The sequence below is a fragment of the Dipodomys spectabilis genome, unplaced genomic scaffold (genome assembly GCF_019054845.1).
Source record: "Dipodomys spectabilis isolate Male_0828 unplaced genomic scaffold, ASM1905484v1 ptg000095l, whole genome shotgun sequence".
Taxonomy (NCBI): domain Eukaryota; kingdom Metazoa; phylum Chordata; class Mammalia; order Rodentia; family Heteromyidae; genus Dipodomys; species Dipodomys spectabilis.
This window is the reverse complement of record NW_024870772.1, coordinates 44,759,760-44,779,988: the sequence shown is the minus strand read 5'-3', so window position 1 is coordinate 44,779,988 and position 20,229 is coordinate 44,759,760. Positions and strand designations below refer to the sequence as shown.

General features: G+C 41.5%; 1 protein-coding gene across 2 annotated transcripts in view; it reads right to left on the bottom strand.

The window, feature by feature from the left end:
* Wdfy2 (WD repeat and FYVE domain containing 2) overlaps positions 1-19,810 on the bottom strand; it is a 243,666-nt gene extending 223,856 nt beyond the window's left edge. For both annotated transcript variants that reach the window (XM_042685433.1, XM_042685434.1), the window contains exon 1: positions 19,458-19,810. In XM_042685433.1, the coding sequence (XP_042541367.1) occupies positions 19,458-19,594 (137 nt within the window). In that variant the 5' untranslated portion in view covers positions 19,595-19,810. The remainder of the gene's footprint in view (positions 1-19,457) is intronic.
* Positions 19,811-20,229: the final 419 nt, after the last annotated feature.

Sequence of the window (20,229 nt, the reverse complement as noted above, 5' to 3'; positions counted from 1 at the left end):
TTTTGAATATAGGTATTTAACATATTGCAGGAGATATTCAGTATTTTATTATAGAATAGGCTTTGTGTTGGATGATTTTACCTGACTGTAGGATAATATAAGTGTTCTGAGCATGTTTAAGATAGACTAGATTTTTGGTAGATTCAATGTATGAAACATATTTTCAGGGCAGGGAAGGTGGCTCAGTGGTAGAGCGCTTGCCTTGCATGCCTGAGGCCCTGGGTTCAATTCCTCAGCACCACATAAGCAAAAAGAAAAGAGCTGGAAGTGGTGCTGTGGCTCAAGTGGTAGAGTGCTAGCCTTGAGCTGAGGAGCTGAGGCGCCCAGGCCCAGGCCCAGGCCCAGAGTTCAGGCCCCACAACAGGACCCCCCCCCCCCCCAAAAAAAAAAAGAAACATATTTTCAATTGGTTATTATATTCAACTTGTCATGAAGTTATTAGGCTTAGGCAATGTTATGGTTAATTTTTCATTTTCAGCTTGATTTGATTGGGAACTGCCTGGGAGATTTGGTAAAGCGTACCTCTAGAGGTATGTGATTATATTTCCAAAGACGATTAGATCATGCATGCTATGACCTACTGAGTGAATTAATCTCTTGATGGTTCATATGATGGTGTTATTGGGGGGTAGTGAAAGATAAGAGGTGGGGGGGACTTTCTGGAGGAAGTAGGTCTCTCCCTTTCTATACCTCCTTTTTCTGTTTACTGGCCACCATGTTAGGAACTGCTGCGATCCACCATCCTCTCTATGATAGACAGACACCTCTAAAGCTATGAGCCAAAATGACTCCTTTTTAGTTGCTTATGTCAGTATTCTGTCACAATAAAGAGAAAAGCAGCTATCACAAGCCCTTATAGTATTATCTCTCACAAGACTTTTGGCTAGAGGAACTACGAAGGTCAAGGTTACAGTAGCATTATCTCTAAATGAGTTCCACTTGAGTTTTATATCCTATAAAAGTAATTATACTTCTTTTCTCTCTACCCAATGCTGCCCCTTCTGCTTGGATTACTGGACTGCCTTTCTTGCTTAGGATAGATTGTCGGATTGGACTAAATGTTCTATAATCTAAATCATGAGTATCTCTGCATTCTTGGGTTCATGGATATAGACCTAGCACTTTAATGATTAATGTATATTTGTTCTTTGGCCAAAGACTACCCTAAAGTTCATCAATTAAGCTGGCAAACTGAATTATTAGAAAGCCTATCCATTCTTGACAGCCTTTAAGAGTCACCCCAAATCATTCCATTGTTTTTCTCATTTAGACATCAGACATTCAATTGTGTAAGAGCTAGACTCTGTGAGTTTTCTGCTAATATTTGCAGTGCAGAAAATTTGGGATATAAATTCTGTTGTTCAAGTTAAGATTACAGGGGCTGGGACGGTGGCTCAGTGGTAGAGTGCTTGCCCTGCATGCATGAAGCCCTGGGTTCTATTCCTCAGCACCACATAAGCAGAAAAAGCCAGAAGTGGTGCTGTGGCTCAAGTGGTAGAGTGCTGGCCTGCAGCTGAAGACCTGAAGGACAATGCCCAGGTCCAGAGTTCAGGCCCCAACGACTGACAAGGAAAAAAAAAAAAAGATTACAAGTGTGGTGAAGTGGTGGTGCCTTCGGTCTTCAAGGACCTGTAGCTTCTGGGCTGAGTGCTACTGACTGGGATACTTAGTAGTTATCTCAGAGGACTAAAAAAGACTGGGAAGGAAGCACTTCTTGGGGACACTCATGACTTTTATGTTGTACAAGCAGACGATACTTTTTCATTCATTTTGTACAAGATGTTGAAATAGGTTTTCTTTAGAAAGTAGTCTGTACATAATTTAACATATAGACTTGTTCTTGGTTTGTTGGTAGGTATTGTTTGATTAAAAGAACAGTTAGAGACCTGAGTTAAAACCATGTTTCTCTAACTTTTAATATTTCTGAATGCTAGCTGCCTAGTTTATAAATGAAGAGAATGATTCTACCTTCTTCACAGGGTTATGAAAGAATGAAGTGAAAAAAGTGGAGCTGAACATTCTTAGTGAAGCTTTTTTGCGGATCACAGACTGGCATGGCCATAGGAGACAGGCAGGTATTATAAATGCATGTGGTGGCATGCAGGGCACTGCAAATGTTCCCATGGGAGAATAATGATCACCTGCCTTATTGTGACCAGAGAAAGAGACTCTCTCAGAATTTTTTCATAACAAGTTGTTCTCCAGGAGGCTCCTTTCCATTGTTACACATGAGATTATCTTCCTTCATTCCTGCATGAATTGCACTTTACACCAAAAATCACAGAGCAGAGAGGATAAGAAAGAAGCCTTTGGGCTGGGGAGTAAAGAGACAACCCAGGTAGATATACTTGGATTCAATCCTAGCTTATTTGCTTATTATTGTGTGACTTTTTCTCTCAGAGACTAGGTCATTTTAAAAGTGACTCATGGTCTTTGTGAGGATTAAGGGACAGAAGGTACAGTTTGTAAAGTCCTGGCACACAGTAAGATTTCCAGACTTTAGGAAAAAGCATGAATTTGGATGCTGTTTCAATTCAGATATTTAGAAAATTCATTTGGGGAATGGAGTAGGATTTTGTGTCCTTACTTTCAAGTACAAGTACAGTGCAGGCACATTGTTGTGAGCACCAGTGAATTATAAATATCGATGTTATATATTTGAGTAAGAAACTGCCTAAAAATAAGGTTGTTATTTCTAATGCCTTAGCAATGCACCTAGATCAGGTATTCTTTAAGAGAGAAGGGCAGTACTTGAATGTGAACTCAGAGTCTTGTGCTTGCTAGGCCAGTGACATAGAGCTGAGCCAGTCTTCTGACAATCATGTGTCTTTTACAACTAGATATTTGAAAATAAACATAGTATAAATGGTAACAAAAATCATAATCCAGACACTAGATTTTAAAGTAGCAGTGCAGAAAATTGCTTTCACAATGGAGCCCGTGTTTGAACTTTTGTTAAAAATTACATGTTATTTGCCAGGTGCTGGTGGCTTATGCCTGTAATCCTAGCTACTAAGGAGGCTGAGATCTGAGGATCATGGTTCAAAATCAGCCCAGGAAGGAAAGTCCATGAGACTCTCCAGTAAACCACCAGAAAAACAGATGTAGATCTGTGGTTCAAGTGGTAGAACACTCGCCTTGAGCTGAAGAGCTTAGGGACAGTGCCCAGGCTCAGAGTTCAAGCCCCACAACCAACAATAACAAAAAAAAGATGTGTTATTTGTATCAATGGTATATGAACAAGATCATAACGTGCCTATATATTCAGTATTATAGTAAGTGGCAAATAGACCCTCACATTTAGAATCATTGCCCAAAAATTACAAAAGTAATATATACTTGAATTCACTTGAAGTCATTGTACTTTGATTTTGAAACATAATTATGTATTTTATAAGGCAATATAAAAAGACATTTGCCAATGATGTCATTTTTAGTTTATGATTTACATACAATACCTACCTGAGTAAGAAATATTACTCCAGCATCAAATGAAAAAAGATTATTTTACCTTGGCTGGGCACCAGTGGCTCACGCCTGTAATCCTAACTAATAAAGAGTCTGAGATCTGAGGATCTTGGTGCAAAGCCAGCCTGGGCAGGAACATCTGTGAGACATTTATCTCCAATTAACCAACAGAAAACTGGAAGTGGTGCTGTGGCTCAAGTGGTAGAGCATTCGCCTGAAGCTGAAGAGCTGAGGGACAGTGCCCAGGCCCAGAGTTCAAGCCCCACAATTGACAAAAAAGAAAAAGGTAATTTTACATTGTTCTAATATTCTGTGGCAGAAAGCAGTATCCTTTCAGTACCTGTGATAATTTATTCAATGACTTAAAAATACATTAAATGTAACTGAAAAATCAAAAAATAAGCAAAACAAAGCAAAAAAATAAGCAAAAAAAAACAAAAAATAGCCTTTAGCAACCAAAGTGTTGCATAAAATCTCTGCTCAATAAGATATGTATACTTTCCTTCTAGAAAAACTGTTTAGATAGACATTCTCTGGAAGCTGAAGAGTTGAGGAATACATGATCCCCACAGACTCCACAAGAAACCAGCTTTATGGATACCTTGATTTTATCCTTTCTTAAGAATTATTTTGGAGGTCTACTTCAAGCTGCACTCTTTGTCTTCACCACATGGGCCAGTCTAAACTCTGTGTCAAGTTTGGGAAGTGTTAATGAAAAGATGGTAGAGTTAAGCTCATACTTATAAATCTAGAAAAGAGAAAGTAGGGCTCAGAACTGGGTCTAGTGAACTTCTTACACACACACACACACACACACACACACACACACACACACACACACACACACACACACACACACACACACCTCCAAAGTGACTCAAAAGAGCCATGCCTTAATGTAATCACAGCAAAAGAAAAGTGTACATGTGCCAGAGATGTGCTGGTATCAGAAACAAAGAGTAAATCAGCCAAGTACAGTGGCTGATACCTGTAATTTTGGCTACTCCAGAGATAGAGATCAGGAGGATTGCAGTGCTAAGCCATGCTGGACAAAGCATCAGTCAACAGACGAGCATGGTGGCACACATTTGTCATCCCAGCTACAATGGGAAGCATAAATAGGAGGATTATAGTCCAAGCCAGCCAAAGCAAAAACTTAAAACTCTATTTAAAAATAATTATAGTAAATAGGGCTGGGGACATTGCTGAAGTGATACGAGGATCTGCCTAGGAAATATGAAGCCCTGAGTTCAAACCCCAGTGCCAACAAAAAGAAAGCAAACAAAAGAAGTAATCAAACTTTTACTAAACATCATCTGTTTCAAGTACAGCCAGGTAGGTGTTTTAGGAAGATCATCTCACGTAAACTGCCCAACAACCTCCAGAGGAATCACTATTCATGCCCAATCTGCAGATGTGAAAGTCAGTTAAAACAGTGAATTAAAAACTTGATACTGGGGGCTGGGAAGGTAGCTCAGTGGTAGAACACTTGCCTTGCATGCATGAAGCCCTGGGTTCGATTCCTCAGCACCACATAAGCAAAAAGAAAAAAGCTGGGAGTGGCACTGTGGCTCAATTGGTAGAGCGCTAGCGTTGAGGTGAAGAGCTGAGGGACAGCGCCCAGGCCCAGAGTTCAGGCCCCACAACCAGACCCAAAAAAAAACAAAAAAACTTGATACTGGGCTGGGAAGGTGGTTCAGTGGTAGAGTGCTTGCCTTGCATGCATGAGGCCCTAGGTTCAATTCCTTAACACCACATAAAAAGAAAAAGCTGGAAGTGGCACTGTAGTTCAAGTGGTAGAGCACTCACCTTGAGTCGAAGAGCTCAGGGACAGCGCCCAGGCCCCAGAGTTCAAGCCCCACGACCAACAGAAAAAAAAAAAAAAAAGAAGAAGAAGAAGGAGAAGGAGGAGGAGGAGGAAGAGGAGGAGAAGAAGAAGAAAGTGAAGACATAAAACTTGGGAAAGAGACAATATCTGGAATCAACTAATTCCTTTCTGATTAACTCAATGCCAGGCCAGAGAGACTTGGTCTATTATTAAAGATACATTCTGGCAAGCAGTCAAGAATAACTCATTAGCTACAGTAATTGAAAGTGTAAAACTAATATTAAAACAAAGAGATCCTTAAAACACAACAGGGGCCACAGTAGGTCCTGATGATTGTAAGAATTTAATTTTATAATAAAAGCAGCTTAAAGCCAGGCATGATAACTCAAGCCTGTAATCCTAGCTAAATCTGGGGGATTGTGGTTCGGACAAAAAAATTCATGAGATTCATCTCATGGCATTCATCCAATGGCAGCACATAGTAATATATACATATTCTCAGCTCTACAAGGAAGGACAATCCAGGCTGGCCTGTGCATAAAGCAAGACCCTATCTCCAAAACAACCAATGCAGAAAGGGCTGGTAGAGTGGCTCAAGTGGCATAGCATCTATCTACCAAGAATAAGGCTCTGAGCTCAAACCCCAGAACTGCTAAAAGAAATAAAAAAATAAAGTAAAAAAAAAAAAAAAGGCAATTTGAATAACAAATACAAAAGAAAACATGATTATGATTCAATAAGAGGCTTGGTGTTTGACAAGCATGTGTGAGGGCCTGGATTCATTCTCAGTACCACCAAAAACTCAAAACAAAACAAAAACATTCAATAAGTGATGTTGAGGGCAGGTATGGTGGTGCATACCTACAATCCTAGCACTCAGAGGTAAAGGCAGGATGACTGGAAGCTCAAGCCATCCTAGGCTACATGGTAAGATACTGTCTCAAAATTTAAAAAAGAAGGGCTGGGAAGGTGGCTCAGTGGTAGAGCGCTTGCCTTGCATGCATGAGGCCCTGGGTTCAATTCCTCAGCACCACATACGCAGAAAAAGCCAGAAGTGGCTCTGTGGCTCAAGTGGCTGAGGGACAGCGTCCAGGCCCAGAGTGCGCTCACCTTAAGCTTAAGGGCTGAGGGACAGCGTCCAGGCCCAGAGTGCGCTCACCTTGAGCTGAAGGGCTGAGGGACAGCGTCCAGGCCCAGAGTGCGCTCACCTTGAGCTGAAGGGCTGAGGGACAGCGTCCAGGCCCAGAGTTCAGGCCCCAAGACCGACAAAAAAAAAAAAAAATTAAAAAAGAAGGATGGAATAACCACTAGCAAATTTTAAGAAAATCATTTTATACTCATCAGTTTATACCATCCAATGAAAAGCATTCTAATAAAACAAAAAACTATTTTCATAAAATTATATAACTAAGATGAAAGAAAGCTGAATACTAGTGAATTTCTAGCAAAAGAATTCTTATAAATAGGGCTAGGAAGGTGGCTCAGTGGTAGAGCGCTTGCCTTGCATGCCTGAGGCCCTGGGTTCAATTCCTCAGCACCACATAAGCAAAAAGAAAAAAGCTGCAAGTGGTGCTGTGGCTCAAGTGGTAGAGCGCCAACCTTGAGGTGAAGAGCTGAGGGACAGCGCCCAGGCCCAGAGTTCAGGCCCCACAACCAGACCCCCCCACCCCAAAAAAAAAAAGAATTCTTATAAATAGTAAATGACAAAAGAAATTTCAACTATTGAAGGGACAGGTAATTAAAACACAAATGTTTCCTATGTAAGAGTGAAAAACAATGGAGTATAACATATCTCTCTGGCTGTAGACCAGAAACAGGGTTAATAAATGTATAGAATATATGTTCAAGAAATTGTTAAAAAGCAAGAGACTAAAATGGAGAAAAGGACCAAAACAAGAACAATTTCCAAAAATAAGTAAACAAACACAGAAACATAGTCATCAAAAAAAAGTTAAACACATACAAACCCCACCATTTATTAATTTTTTTTTCTTTGGTTCGATTTTGGGGTGTTTTGGGGTTTTTTTGGTCGGTCGTGGGGCTTGAACTCTGGGCTTGGGTGCTGTCCCTGAACTCTTCAGCTCAAGTCGAGTGTTCTACCACTTGAGCCACGGCACCACTTCCAGTTTTCTAGTGGTTTATTGGAGATAAGAGTCTCACAGACTTTGCTGCCTGGGCTGGCTTTGAACTGTGATCCCCAGATCTCAGCCTCCTGAGTAACTAGGATTACAGGCATGAGCCACCGGCACCCGGCTCTGGGGTGTTTTTTGAGAAAGGGTCTCACTATATAGTCTAGGTGGTCTTTGAACTCCAAATCCTCCTGTCTCCACCTGCTGAGTGCTGGGATTATAGTTGTGCATCACTAAGCAAGACTTCAAGCTATTATGAAAAACATTCTCAATTATGACTAGCCAAATGTTATAAAACAAATATTCTCAAGTATGTCACTAGTAATACTGGCATAAACATTTTGGAAAGTAATATGGAAATCTTGCTACAATCGTCCCGAAGTGATTAGGTTGGATACCTATATGCATAGCAATGTTTGAAACATTTATAAAACTGAAGGTTGAAAATAATGTAACTATCTAACAATAAGGAATGAAAAAATAATGAAGAATACACCCTGCTCATGATGAGGAACTCCAGGGCTGAGTACTAACAGGCCAAACAAACATTAAATAAGTAAGAGTCAACACTTAAGGAAAGAAAATACATACTACCTCTTCAAATGATGAAAGAACAGGTAGCTACTGACTGAGAGCCCGTGGCTCACGCCTGTTATCCTAGCTTCAGATCTGAAAATCACGGTTCAAAACCAGCCCAGGCAGCAAAGTCCTTTAGATTCTTTTATTTCTTTGGGATTTTTTTATCAGTCATGGGACTTGAACTCTGGGTTTTGGCTCTGTCCCTCAGCTCTTCAACTCAAGGCAAGCTCTACCACTTGAGCCACAGTACCACTTCTGGTTTTCTGGTGGTTAATTGGAGATAAGTGTATCACAGAGTTTTCTGCCCGGACTGGCTTTGAACTGCAGTCCTCAGAGCTCAGCCTCCTGGGTGGCTAGGAGTAGAGATGTGACCCACTGGCGCCTGGCTATGAGATTCTTATTTCCATTAACCACCAGAAAACCAGAAGTGGCACTGTAGCTCAAGTGGTAAAGTGCTAGCCTTGAGCTGAAGAGCTCAGGGACAGTACCCAGGCCGAGTTCAAGCCTTACAACTGAAAAAAAAAAAAAAGGTAGCTATTGAAACAATTTTTTAAGTAGGGAAATGAAGATAAAAGTACAGCCAAGTTCTGGTGGCTTGCACACGTAATCCTAGCAACTCAAGATGATGATCATGGTTCGAAGCCAGTCCAGGAAGCAAAATCTGTGAGACTCTAATTTCTAACTTACCACCACCAAAAAAAAAAGAAAAGTGGAGCAGTCTCAACTGACAGAGCATCAACTTTGAACAAAGAAGCTAAGGATATTGCCCAGGCTCTGAGTTCAAGTCCCAGTACCAAAACACACACATAAAGTATATAATTGTAATCATATTTCTGAAAACATCATTAAATAAAACCACAAGATGAAAATATATGAGGGCTGGGAATGTGGCTTAGTGATAGAGTGCTTGACTAGCATGCTTGAAGCCTTGGGTTCGATTCTTCAGTACCTCATAAACTGAAAAGGCCAGAAGTGGTGCTGTGGCTTAAGCGGTAGAATGCTAGACTTGAGCAAAAGAAGCTCAGGGACAGTGCCCAGGCCCTGAGTTCAAGCCTCAAGACTAGCAAAAAAAAGAAAAGGTCAGATAAGATGATGTTAAGCAAAATGAACCCCAAGATAAGGACTCAAATGTTTTTTCTTTCTTGCTATTGTTTCTAACATATTTCTTTGTTGCTTTATATGTCCCTTCCCCATGGCATAACCCCTGTTTTCACTGTATTTGATATTGGTATAATTTGTGGAGGGGAAGGGAATAAACAAATTGTTTAAAAAGGGATACAGTCTGACCCATTACAACAATGAGATGTACAAGACATTATGTCAAAAAACGAACTTTACATCTTTGGCGCGGCGGCAGGGGGGGGGGGGGGGGGTGAATGGGAAGGGATGGGAAAGGATGGGAAGGGGAAACAAAGGAGGAGGCAACAATGCTTGATAAGAAATGTACTCATGGCTGGGAAGGTGGCTCAGTGGTAGAGCACTTGCCTTGCATACCTGAGGCCCTGGGTTCGATTCCTCAGCACCACATAAGCAAAAAGAAAAAAGCCGGAAGTGGCGCTGTGGCTCAAGTGGTAGAGTGCTAGCCTTGAGCTGAAGAGCTGGGGGACAGCACCCAGGTCCAGAGTTCAGGCCCCACGACCGGACCCAAAAAAAAAAAAAAAAAGAAATGTACTCATAAGCTTGCTCATGTAATTGTAACCCCTCTGTATGGTATTTTCACAACAACAACAACAAAAAGAAAATATATAACAACAGTCATATTAAGAGGTTTAAAGCATGGGCTGGGAAGATGGCTCAATGGTAGAGTGCTTGCCTTGCATGCCTGAGGCCCTGGGTTCGATTCCTCAGCACCACATAAGCAAAAAGAAAAAAGCCGAAGGTGGCACTGTGGCTCAAGTGGTAGAGCACTAGCCTTGAGCTGAAGCGCTGAGGGACAGCGCCCAGGCCCAGAGTTCAGGCCCCGTGACTGGACCCAAAAAAAAAAAGTTTAAAGCAGTTTTTTTTTTTTTTACTCTAGTCATGTTATTTTTATTTAAAATATAAACATAATCAAGAAGGACTATTACTATTGTCCCTCCCCCACAGTATAACCCCTGCTTTCACTGTATTTGATGTCGGTATAATTTGTGAAGGGAAGGGAAAAACAAATCGTTTAAATAGGGATACAGGTGGACCCATTGCAACAATGAGATGTACAAGTCTTTATGTCGAAAGCGAACTTTACAACTTTGCTGGGGGGGGTGGATGGGGGGGAGCGGGGAGGATTAGGGGGGCAGGGGGAGGATGGGAAGGGATGGGAAGGGGAAACAAAGGAGGAGGCTACAATGCTTGATAAGAAATGTATTCATTATCTTGCTCATGTAATTGTAACCCCTCTGTACAGTATTTTCACAATAAAAAAAAAAAGGACTATGATTACTTAAAACAAGTTGACCCTTAGAAATTGGGGGGAAAAAATTTTTTTTTAAAAAATTTAGCCAGGCATTGGTGGCTTGAGCCTGTAATCCCAGCTACTCAGGGGGCTGATATCTGAAGATTGTGAATCAAAGCCAGCCCAGGCAGGAAAGTCCATGAGACTCTTATCTCCAATAAACTACTCAGAAAAACCTGGAAATGGCACAGTGGCTCAAGTGGTTGAGTGCTAGCCTAGAACACAGACAGACTCAGGGACAGCACCCAAGCCCTGACTTCAAGCCCCAGGACCAGCAGAAAAAAAAACTGAACTAATGGAAAAATGAATTAAAATAGCTCCAACATTATAGGTAAAGCACTAGAAAGAAAAGCACTGTCACAAGAGGTTAACAGTGAAATTCACAATTCAGATGAGTTGCACCACTTTTTCAAGTTCTAGCTAAATAATAAAGGAAACTATTTCAGGAAGCCAAAATGCAACCATTCAAACATTTGCTCAATTTTGCCCATTCCTAGTTTTTTGTGAACTCTCCTTGGCTTTGGGCTAAAAGGGCTTAAAATAGTTTGCCCAGACTTGGAAGGCTTCTAATCAGACTAGATCAGAAATTTCAACAAGGTAGTACAAGCCAAAGGTTGAATTTCAGAGTAGTCTAATAAGTTCCCAAGTTAAACTGCATTTCTATTTTCTAAAAAATGACTGAGAAAAGATGATACAAAATTTCAATAGATGTTCCAAAGCACTATATTCTGAAATGTTGCTCCCATCTCATCAGTGTTATAAAATTAATCAAAAGGGTCATAAACCAGGATTTTAGAAGAATGACAAGAACACAAAGTATCTGTGTGCATGTCATATGAAAGAAGAAATTCACCAGACATTGGTGGCTCACACCTGTAATCCTAGCTACTCAGGAGGCTGAGCTCTGAGGATCACGGTTCAAAGCCAGCCCAGGCAGGAAAGTCCATGAGACTCATCTCCAATTAACCACCAGAAAACTGGAAGTACACTGTGGCTCAAGTGGTAGAGCATTAGCCTTGAGCTGAAGAGCTGTGGGACAGCACCCAGGCCCAGAGTTCAAGCCCCACAACGGACAAAAAAAAAGAAAAGAGAGAGAGAGAGAGAAATTTATAAAATGTCTCTTTCAGGTGTGAGAGAGTACATGATGCAGAACTATATTTTGTAGTGAGTAGTTTGCAAAGCTTACTCCTGACAAGATAAGCCTTGATGTAGGTAGGAGCAAACCACTCAGAGCTAAAATGTTCATAATTTGAAACTAGAAGCAGGAATGCAGTGGATCCAGTTCTTCTGGGGATTAGCCACCAATATGAAACAAATGCTCCTGAAAGGTTTCATCATGCTGTCATCCAAGGCCTCCAAAAAGCATTGTTTTTATTATTGTACCACGAAAGAGCTAACTTTCATACATATATGCATGCATGTGCTCCACCCTACCCCCACCTTCAATTTACACCGCCCTGGAAATTTTAGCATGATATAGTTGCCAGGGCTTCATGCATATCTAGTCACTTTGTGGGCACATCTCCCTCCTCTGCAAGATGATGAAACTGAGGCTTAGATAATGAAATTCCCTAGGAAACTACAAAGTCACACAGAGCAGAACTGGCTGAGATCAAACTCCTACTTCCAGTTCTTTTCCAAGAATCTTGAAGGCCCACAGGAGCATAAAGCAACATTCACTGCAAGGACAAGAAAATGACCTCTCCCCCCACCACCCCCCTATCCCCCATTTGGTTGCTTTTATGCCTCTGAACTAATTTTTACTAGTGCCTAAATGAAACATTTGGATTAAGAGGCCCACTCCCCTTAAGGAAAAAGTTCTTCAGATTGCCTGCTGAAGTTGCCTAAGAAAATCTGTTTTTCTGTTAAGGGAATTTCTTCATTGACTGTATTATTTTACGGGTAGTCTTATTCATATAAAAATAGGGCTGGGAAGGTGGCTCAGTGGTAGAGCGCTTGCCTTGCATGCTCGAGGCCCTGGGTTTAATTCCTCAGCACCACATAAGCAAAAAGAAAAAAGCCGGAAGTGGCGTTGTGGCTCAAGTGGTAGAGCGCTAGCCTTGAGCTGAAGAGCTGAGGACAGCGCCCAGGCCCAGAGTTCAGGCCCCACAACCAGACCCAAAAAAATAAAAATAAAAATAAATAAATAAAGTGTTGTTTCTTTCCAAAGTATTCTGATACAGAAGTTGAGAATAAAACAGGCTAAGTTTATACTACTGGCAACTGAGTTCAGTATTACAAATATGAATAGATCACTGCCTACAGTAGTCTTAAATCACAATTGACTTACTGATTTCTAAATGCCACGAAGTGTTCTAATTTCCTCCCAACTGTTATTTTTAATAATATCAAAATGCTTTTCATTATAACAAACATAAAAAATGTCTCTCTCAGGCCAAAGGCAAAGTGAAAACAGATAGCCAAGGAAAAGTTGCTGTGCTAGTAAAATCTCAAATTTCCTTTAAAAGTTATGATTTGTTTGCTTGGACAAGACCATCTCTCTGAAGTCTCTTCCAGCTACTGGAGTGTCTTCTGCTGCTTATACTGTATGATTTTTACATATTCTAAATTCTGTAGTACTTGAGGCATGACACTGATCACCATGTCACAATCTGAGAAGAAGAGTCAGAACTGCCACCCTGGCATTTTCCAGTGTTGCAATATTCCAACAAATGTTCGCTGATTAAGATCTTTAAGAGCCTGCATAGGATCTGCTTTAACAATATACATATAAAAAATTCAGGGGCTGGGAAGGTGGCTCAGTGGTAGAGTGCTCGTCTTGCATGCATGAGGCACCACATAAGCAGGAAAAACAGGAAGTGGTGCTGTGGCTCAAGTGGTATAGCACTAGCCTTGAGCTGAAGAGCTGAGGGACAGTGCCCAGGCCCCCAGAGTTCAGGCCCCATGACCAACCACAAAAAAAAAAAAAAAAATCACAACTATTGGGAGCTTTGGGAGCCACTGGAAGCTAAACCTCCTCTGGTAAGCTTCCTTGAACAAACTTTGCCATGGTGATCTTTTCTGAGTCACTGTTTCTACCCTTAGAAGCACATAAGTAGTTTGAATCCAGATCCACTGGCATGTCTTGAATTTGGTGTAGATCTGTCTACAATAATATGGGTAAGTTCCTTTCCTGGAACACTGAGGCCAGCAATTATTTCTGCCAAGTGATGGCTGTCAGGTGCATAATTGGAAGTTTATTGATTTTATGCCATCGAACACATATTTCACACACTCAAATATTAGTCTCAGCTAGAAGGCTGAGATCTGATAATCACAGTTCAAAGCCAGCCTGGGCAGAAAAGTCCTTCCAGAAAACTGGAAGTGGAGCTGCAGCTCAAAGTGGTAGAGTGCTAGCCTTGAAAAAAAAAAAAAAAATATCTGAGGGACAGCCCCAGTTTAAGCCCCACTCTATCACAGGCTCAAGTGAATAGTTTTAATTATTAGCGAAACTAATAGTTGAAGCAAAGAACTGAGATAGTACAATTTCACAATGGAAAGTATTTCATGAGAAATGAACCAATGCTATAAGGTACAATAAAATTCTAATTTACCTTTTCAAGAAACATTCAAATAGTCATGGCCATTAGTAGTTCAAAGATGAGGAAATGGGGCTTGGAAGGTGGCTCAGTGGTAGAGCGCTTGCCTTGCATGCTTGAGGCCCTGGGTTCCCTCAGCATCACATAAGCAAAAAGAAAAAAGCTGGAAGTGGCGCTATGGCTCAAGTGGTAGAGTGCTAGCCTTGAGCTGAAGAGCTGAGGGACAGTGTCCAGGCCCAGAGTTCAGGTCCCACGACTGGACCCCCCCCCCCCAAAAAAAAAAGATGAGGAAATAAAAGACCTTGAAATAGGAAAAAAAAAATCTTCTTTTGCCCCAGGCCTTTCCCATAACCATCCCACCTGTGTTGTAATCCTGCCTACAGCTTTTTGTTCAGCCTCAGCTTTTTGTTCAGAAAACACACCTTCCTCAGGTTCACTCCAATTAAAGCAGCTACTGCTTGATACTGTATATCTCCTTATATGAAGCACTGGGCTTCAGATCTCTTTTTAGCCCTAACTCCTTTGACCCGTTCATGAATTCTGCTTTCGGGACCCTCCAAGAACATGGCTAACTACTAGGTAGCAAATAACTGGCTCTGAATAGTCTCAGAATTATAAAATGGATCCCTACAATTCTCTCCCCAGTACTTTACTCTCTCAATGCCCCTTTTTAACCAGTAGAACATTTCTAAATTCTGAAACTCAGAGATTTCAGTACTTTTTTGTTGGGGGCGGGGGGGGGAGGGTGTTATTTTGGATTGAACCCAAAGACTCACACAAAGCACTCTACCTCTTGAGCTCTCTAGCTCCTTTTGCTTTTTTTTTTTTTTTTTTTGCTTTAAATTTTTCTGTAAAGATGATGTACAGAGGGGTTACAGTTATACAAGTCAAGTAATGAGTATATTTCTTTTTTAACAGTATCACTCCCTCATTTTCTCCCAGGTTTTTCCCTCCCTCCCCCCCAAATTGTATAGTTCATTTCCAACATAGTGTCTAGTGAATATCACTACTGAAATAGTTCACCCTTTCAAACAGAGTACCACTGTACTGTCTGGGCCAATCTCAGACCACAATTAAGGTTACGTAAGCCTCCCACATAGGAGAGATGTCTAGCCCAGCTTGTTTGTTGAGATATGGTTTTGTTAACCCTTTTTTTTTTTTTTAACCCAGGTGAGCCTAGCCACTTTCTTCCCAATCTTGATCTCCCTCCTCTTCTCCCAGATGGCCAAGATTATAGGCTTGAGGCACTTCCCTCTTCTAGTGAGATTTCAGTAATTTTTATTGTTGCTCTCATGGAAACAGTTTCCAGATTCCTCAAAGTGTTAGGAAACTCAAATCTGTATTCAGAATGAAAGGCTAGCTCCAGAGTCTTAAACTCTTAATCTGATGCCTGTATTGTTGTTTTTCAGTATATCCAAGTCTTCTTTAGGTAAAGTTAGAAGGACCTTTGCCCTACACTACATGAACTCTTTGTCATCTGCAAGATCTCCCTAGTGAAGACATCACCACCAGCTGCCAAGGAGATTCTTTAGCAGGTCAACATACTATGTAGATTCCTTGGGAGGGAAAGTTTCTATTAATTCTAATAGAAACTACCTAGGTACTAAAACTTTTCAGACAGGTACTAGATATGCATATAAAGAACTTAGGAAGACAAAGGTCTGAATGGGGCTGGGTCCTACCTACTGAGAGGTCCCTCCTGGCTTTTCTCACTTGAAGAAGAAACAAGAAGACATGAGTCTTGACCAAAATAGAGCAGACATGTCTGAGATAAAGCTCTTAAGCAAGAAATGCTGAAACAGTGCTCACCCTAAACAAATAGCCCAAAAAGAACTTAAGCAATGAGGAATCCAAAGTACCAAAGTTTGGTGTCCTTTGGGGAAAGAACCTCACTATAAACAAACCAGATTTGGGCAAGGCCCAGGAAATCTGAGAACAGGCTCTGCCTTATGACACAACCAGAAATCTTTAGTTGTTATCATATAGACAGACACCAGACATATAGTATATATATACTATATATACATATATATGTTACATATGTAGTATATATACTATATATATAGTATATATACTACATATGTAGTATATCTATATAGCTATATATATACATAGTATATATATATTATATATAGTTTATATATACTACATATATACTATATACAGAGATATACTATATATGTACTATATATTATAGTATATCTCTATCTTGAGGAGATATGCATATAAAGTATATAATATATATACATATATGTATATATATTATGTATGTATATATCTCCCTAGGATCAATCTAGTCTTGCTAAAGGAGGATCTTCTAAAATTTTCCCCACTAAACTGTCCCACCTTTGACATGTTCATCATTGTCTTGTACATATGTGACTAGAACACACTAGGAACTCAAATGTTTGTCTATTTTTTTTATTTTTTTTGTCGGTCATGGGGCCTGAACTCTGGGCCTGGGCACTGTCCCTCAGCTCTTCAGCTCAAGACTAGTGCTCTACCACTTGAGCTACAGAGTCACTTCGGATTTTTCTACTTATGTGGTGCTGAGGAATCAAACCCAGGGCCTCATGAATGCAAGGCAAGCACTCTACCACCTTCCCAGCCCAGACTGTCTAAATTTTAAGTACTTAGCCACTCAGTCCAATACATTCCCCACAAGTATGCATTTGTCCACATAAGGCTCTCATAGGTCATCACAATATTCATTCAACAAATCAGCTAAAACTACAATAGTTAAGATACTGTGTTTTCAGAAACAGAAAACGAAAAAAAAAAAAAAAAAAAAAAAACCTATATCAGTCCTTGTTCATGGAGGAACTCCTGAATAGGAAACACTATTTTAGGCCCTGTAGGGGCTAACTATTGAGTAAAGCTTCATAGAAGACTCCTTGGAGAACTTGCAGTGGATGAAACAGACATTAAGTATAGTATTACTGTTTAAAATAGAAAATGCTATGTCTTTTCAAAGGTACAGATAAAGGCTATAAGAAGGCGAAGGTCAAAAGTAATTAACTAGAGTTCATACCAATTTATGGTACAGTACATTTATCCTACAAACTAAAGAATGATGACAACTAGTTAGCAACTGAAGCAAGTAATTAATGGCAATGGCTTTGTAGGTTTTCACAAAAATCAAACAATCTATCTTTACATTTTCAGCACTGCTTGTAAAATTAAGTTTTGAAGGCTTTATTTTTTTTTTAAGGAGTACTAAGTTGTAGAACTCAGGAATTTGTGCTTGTCAGGCACATGCTCTACCACTTGAGCCATATCTCCAGAAACACTAGACTTTGAAAATCAAGAATATAAATGAATTGTCTTTTCATGAATATTGTAACTGAAACTGAGCCCTAAATTACAGTTATTTTTATGTTGGAGTGTCTAACTCAAAGAAGTACAGATTTGTCAATCTGAATAAAAATAAAATATATAGAGAAAATAATTCTGGTTTTTCCATATGACCTTATCTACTTAATAGTAACTCTTATTATTTAGATTACCAAGTAGGAAAGTAAAAATTAAGATGCAGCTAACCATTGTATTTCTTTTTTATGTAGATTCTTCTGGCTTTTTATATTTTTTAATTATTTTTGTTTTCATTAAGTAATTTTGTAAAGGGTTACAATTAGATAAGTCAGGATATGAGAAGAATGCCTCTTGGACAATGTCAACCCTTCCAACATTTTCCGCTCCCATCTCTACCCACAAGTTACATACTTCATTTTTTACATAGTGTACATTGAACACAATGAATACAATGACTGCATTCTTCGGGTTTGTTTGTTTTTTTTAACATTTAGCTTCTTCAAATTCTTTGAAGTATGTCCCCACTAAAACTGTTTTGTTAGAGATAAATGTAGTGGAATGGAAATAAGAAATTCCAAAACTAATAGTAAAAAACTTTAGTCTTTAACTACCTTTCTCCTCTTACCTGGAGTTAAAGAACTTACTTAGGAATTTCCTACCATAGATAGAAACTGGTAAGTTTCATCTCTACTACCTGGAAAAGTGGCATCTTTATCAACTTATTCCTTCAATATATTTTGTGAAATATATTCCATAAAAATGAATCTACAACGAAGAATTTTTAGATCCAGAAACAATCTCTTCTAATAGAATTTTGCAATTGTGGAAAAGTGAAACACACATAGGAATTCTTTGTGAATTACAATAGGCTCCTGTATCCACATATCCAACTTCAGGCACTGCCTTCATTCTGTCACTTCAGACTGCTTTCCCTTTCTGTGTGTGTTTACAATGTTTTCTCCCAGATCTGTTCAAGAAATAAATCAGGGGCCATTTGCAAGATGTAGGCAACAGGATATAGGCAGGATTGTGTAACACGCACCTGTGTAACACACTCATCGGAGTTACACTGAAGAATAAAAGATAAGAATAAATCTATCAAGCACGTTTTCAAGGTTACATACAAAGTGCTGCAATAATTATAAAGAAACTGAGCTTTACCTCTGCTATTTTAGGAATCACCAAGGCAGAGAATTTCCGATCTCAACATAATTTAGTAGTTAGTTACATTAAGAAAACCTAACTACTATTTTATGGTAAAAAGCTTGTCATGTGCCTCTACAGTGTGTGTGTGTGTGTGTGTGTGTGTGTGTGTGTGTGTGTGTGTGTGTGTGTGTGTGTTAGAATGCTTGTAAGTTGCATCAAAGTAACAATTCTTGAGACATCATCATAACTACTGTATTCGAGCAGTGTTACTCTGGAAATTACCTTCTCAGTCTCATTTCTGCAGAAACATACTGAAGGCAAAACAGCTGATTACACTTCTGCAAATCAAGGGAAAAAAAATAAGCAAAAAGAAAGGAAGCAGGCAAAGAGAAAGAAACCAAGTAGCTAACTGTAGCAATGGTCCCTCACAAGTTCTAGGCGCTATCCCTTGAGCTCCAAGAGATAAGGAGAAGGCACCACCACGCAAAAGTCCGAAGTTACTCTTTTCAACTACCTGGAATGTTCACTGGATTCAATGTGAAATGTTTGGGATAGGTGGATTCGGTGGAAATGTATAAGAGAAGTCAGCGGCATTTGTTTCCTCATTCGGGGATCCTAAGAACTGCTCCAAAGTACACCCAAATACTTAGTTCTCCGGCACGGGCGGCTCCGAGCATCCTCCCAAGGCACACACCTGCAGAGACGGCAGCTCCTCCTTCTCCCCCTCCCGCTCCCCGAGCTCGGGCCAGGTCTGGTGTCCAGAGCACCGTTAGGTCTGGTGTCCGGCCACCACGTCTCCCTCCGGCGCCACTCGGTCGCGGAAAAGGGCCGAGGACACACAGCCCTCTGAGTTCCGAAGCAGGGCGGAACGCTGCTGGACACGGGCACCGCCAGAATGCGCATTATAATCAAACTTAGGGGTGCACTTCCACCGAAGCGCTGACGTGGGGGGCACGGTCCCCGACGTGCGCCCGGGGACCGCCGGCCCGTCCCGCTTCCTCCGACCAAGGGGCAGCCCTCCCTACCTGTCCTCCGAGACGCTGATGACGCCCTCCTCCTTCGGCACGATCACGGCCATATTCACCACCTCCTGGGACCCCTCGACTCGCTGCAGCAGAATCGGCTTGCGGGTCAGCGGCTTGGGTTGGATCTCCGCCGCCATCGGAGGAGGGGGCGCGCCGGGGGCGCCGCGTTCCACGCCGCGGGGCCGGGCTGAGGAGAGCGCTCCGGCACAGGCACAGGCTGACCCAAGCTGTCACCCGGACGGAGGCTGGCCGGAACGGGACGCCGAGAGCCGGCGAGCATAGCCCAGCTGCCTTCCCTGGGAACGACTTTGCGCTCCCAGCTTGGGGTACCCAAACCGCCACCAGGGTTGCAAGCCGGCGCCACCACCGGAGGAGGGGACGGGAGCCAGGGGGCGGGGACGAGGGCGGAGCCTGCCGCAGGAGTGGCCGCTGGTGGGCGCGAGGGCGGCTCCACTTCCGGGAGGGTAGTAAGGGGAGGGGAAAACCTGAAGTCAGAGGCGGGGCGCCGACGACTAGTGCGCGTGCGTCGTCAGTCCCACTGCCTATTTCCGCCCCGCCCCTCTACCACTCCCGAAGGCCCCGGTTCCGCTAGGACGCATGCGCTTTTTGTTTCCCATGGTCTTCCCTCCCTGTTTCTAAACTAGAGTTTAGTCGCCGTCACTCCTAAATCTCTTATAAACGCGCATGTGCACACCCTCGAGGGCGCGCTCGTCAAAGGCCCCACCACCTCCGGATTCCCTGGAATGGGGGTGGAGGTGGGCGGGGAAAACGG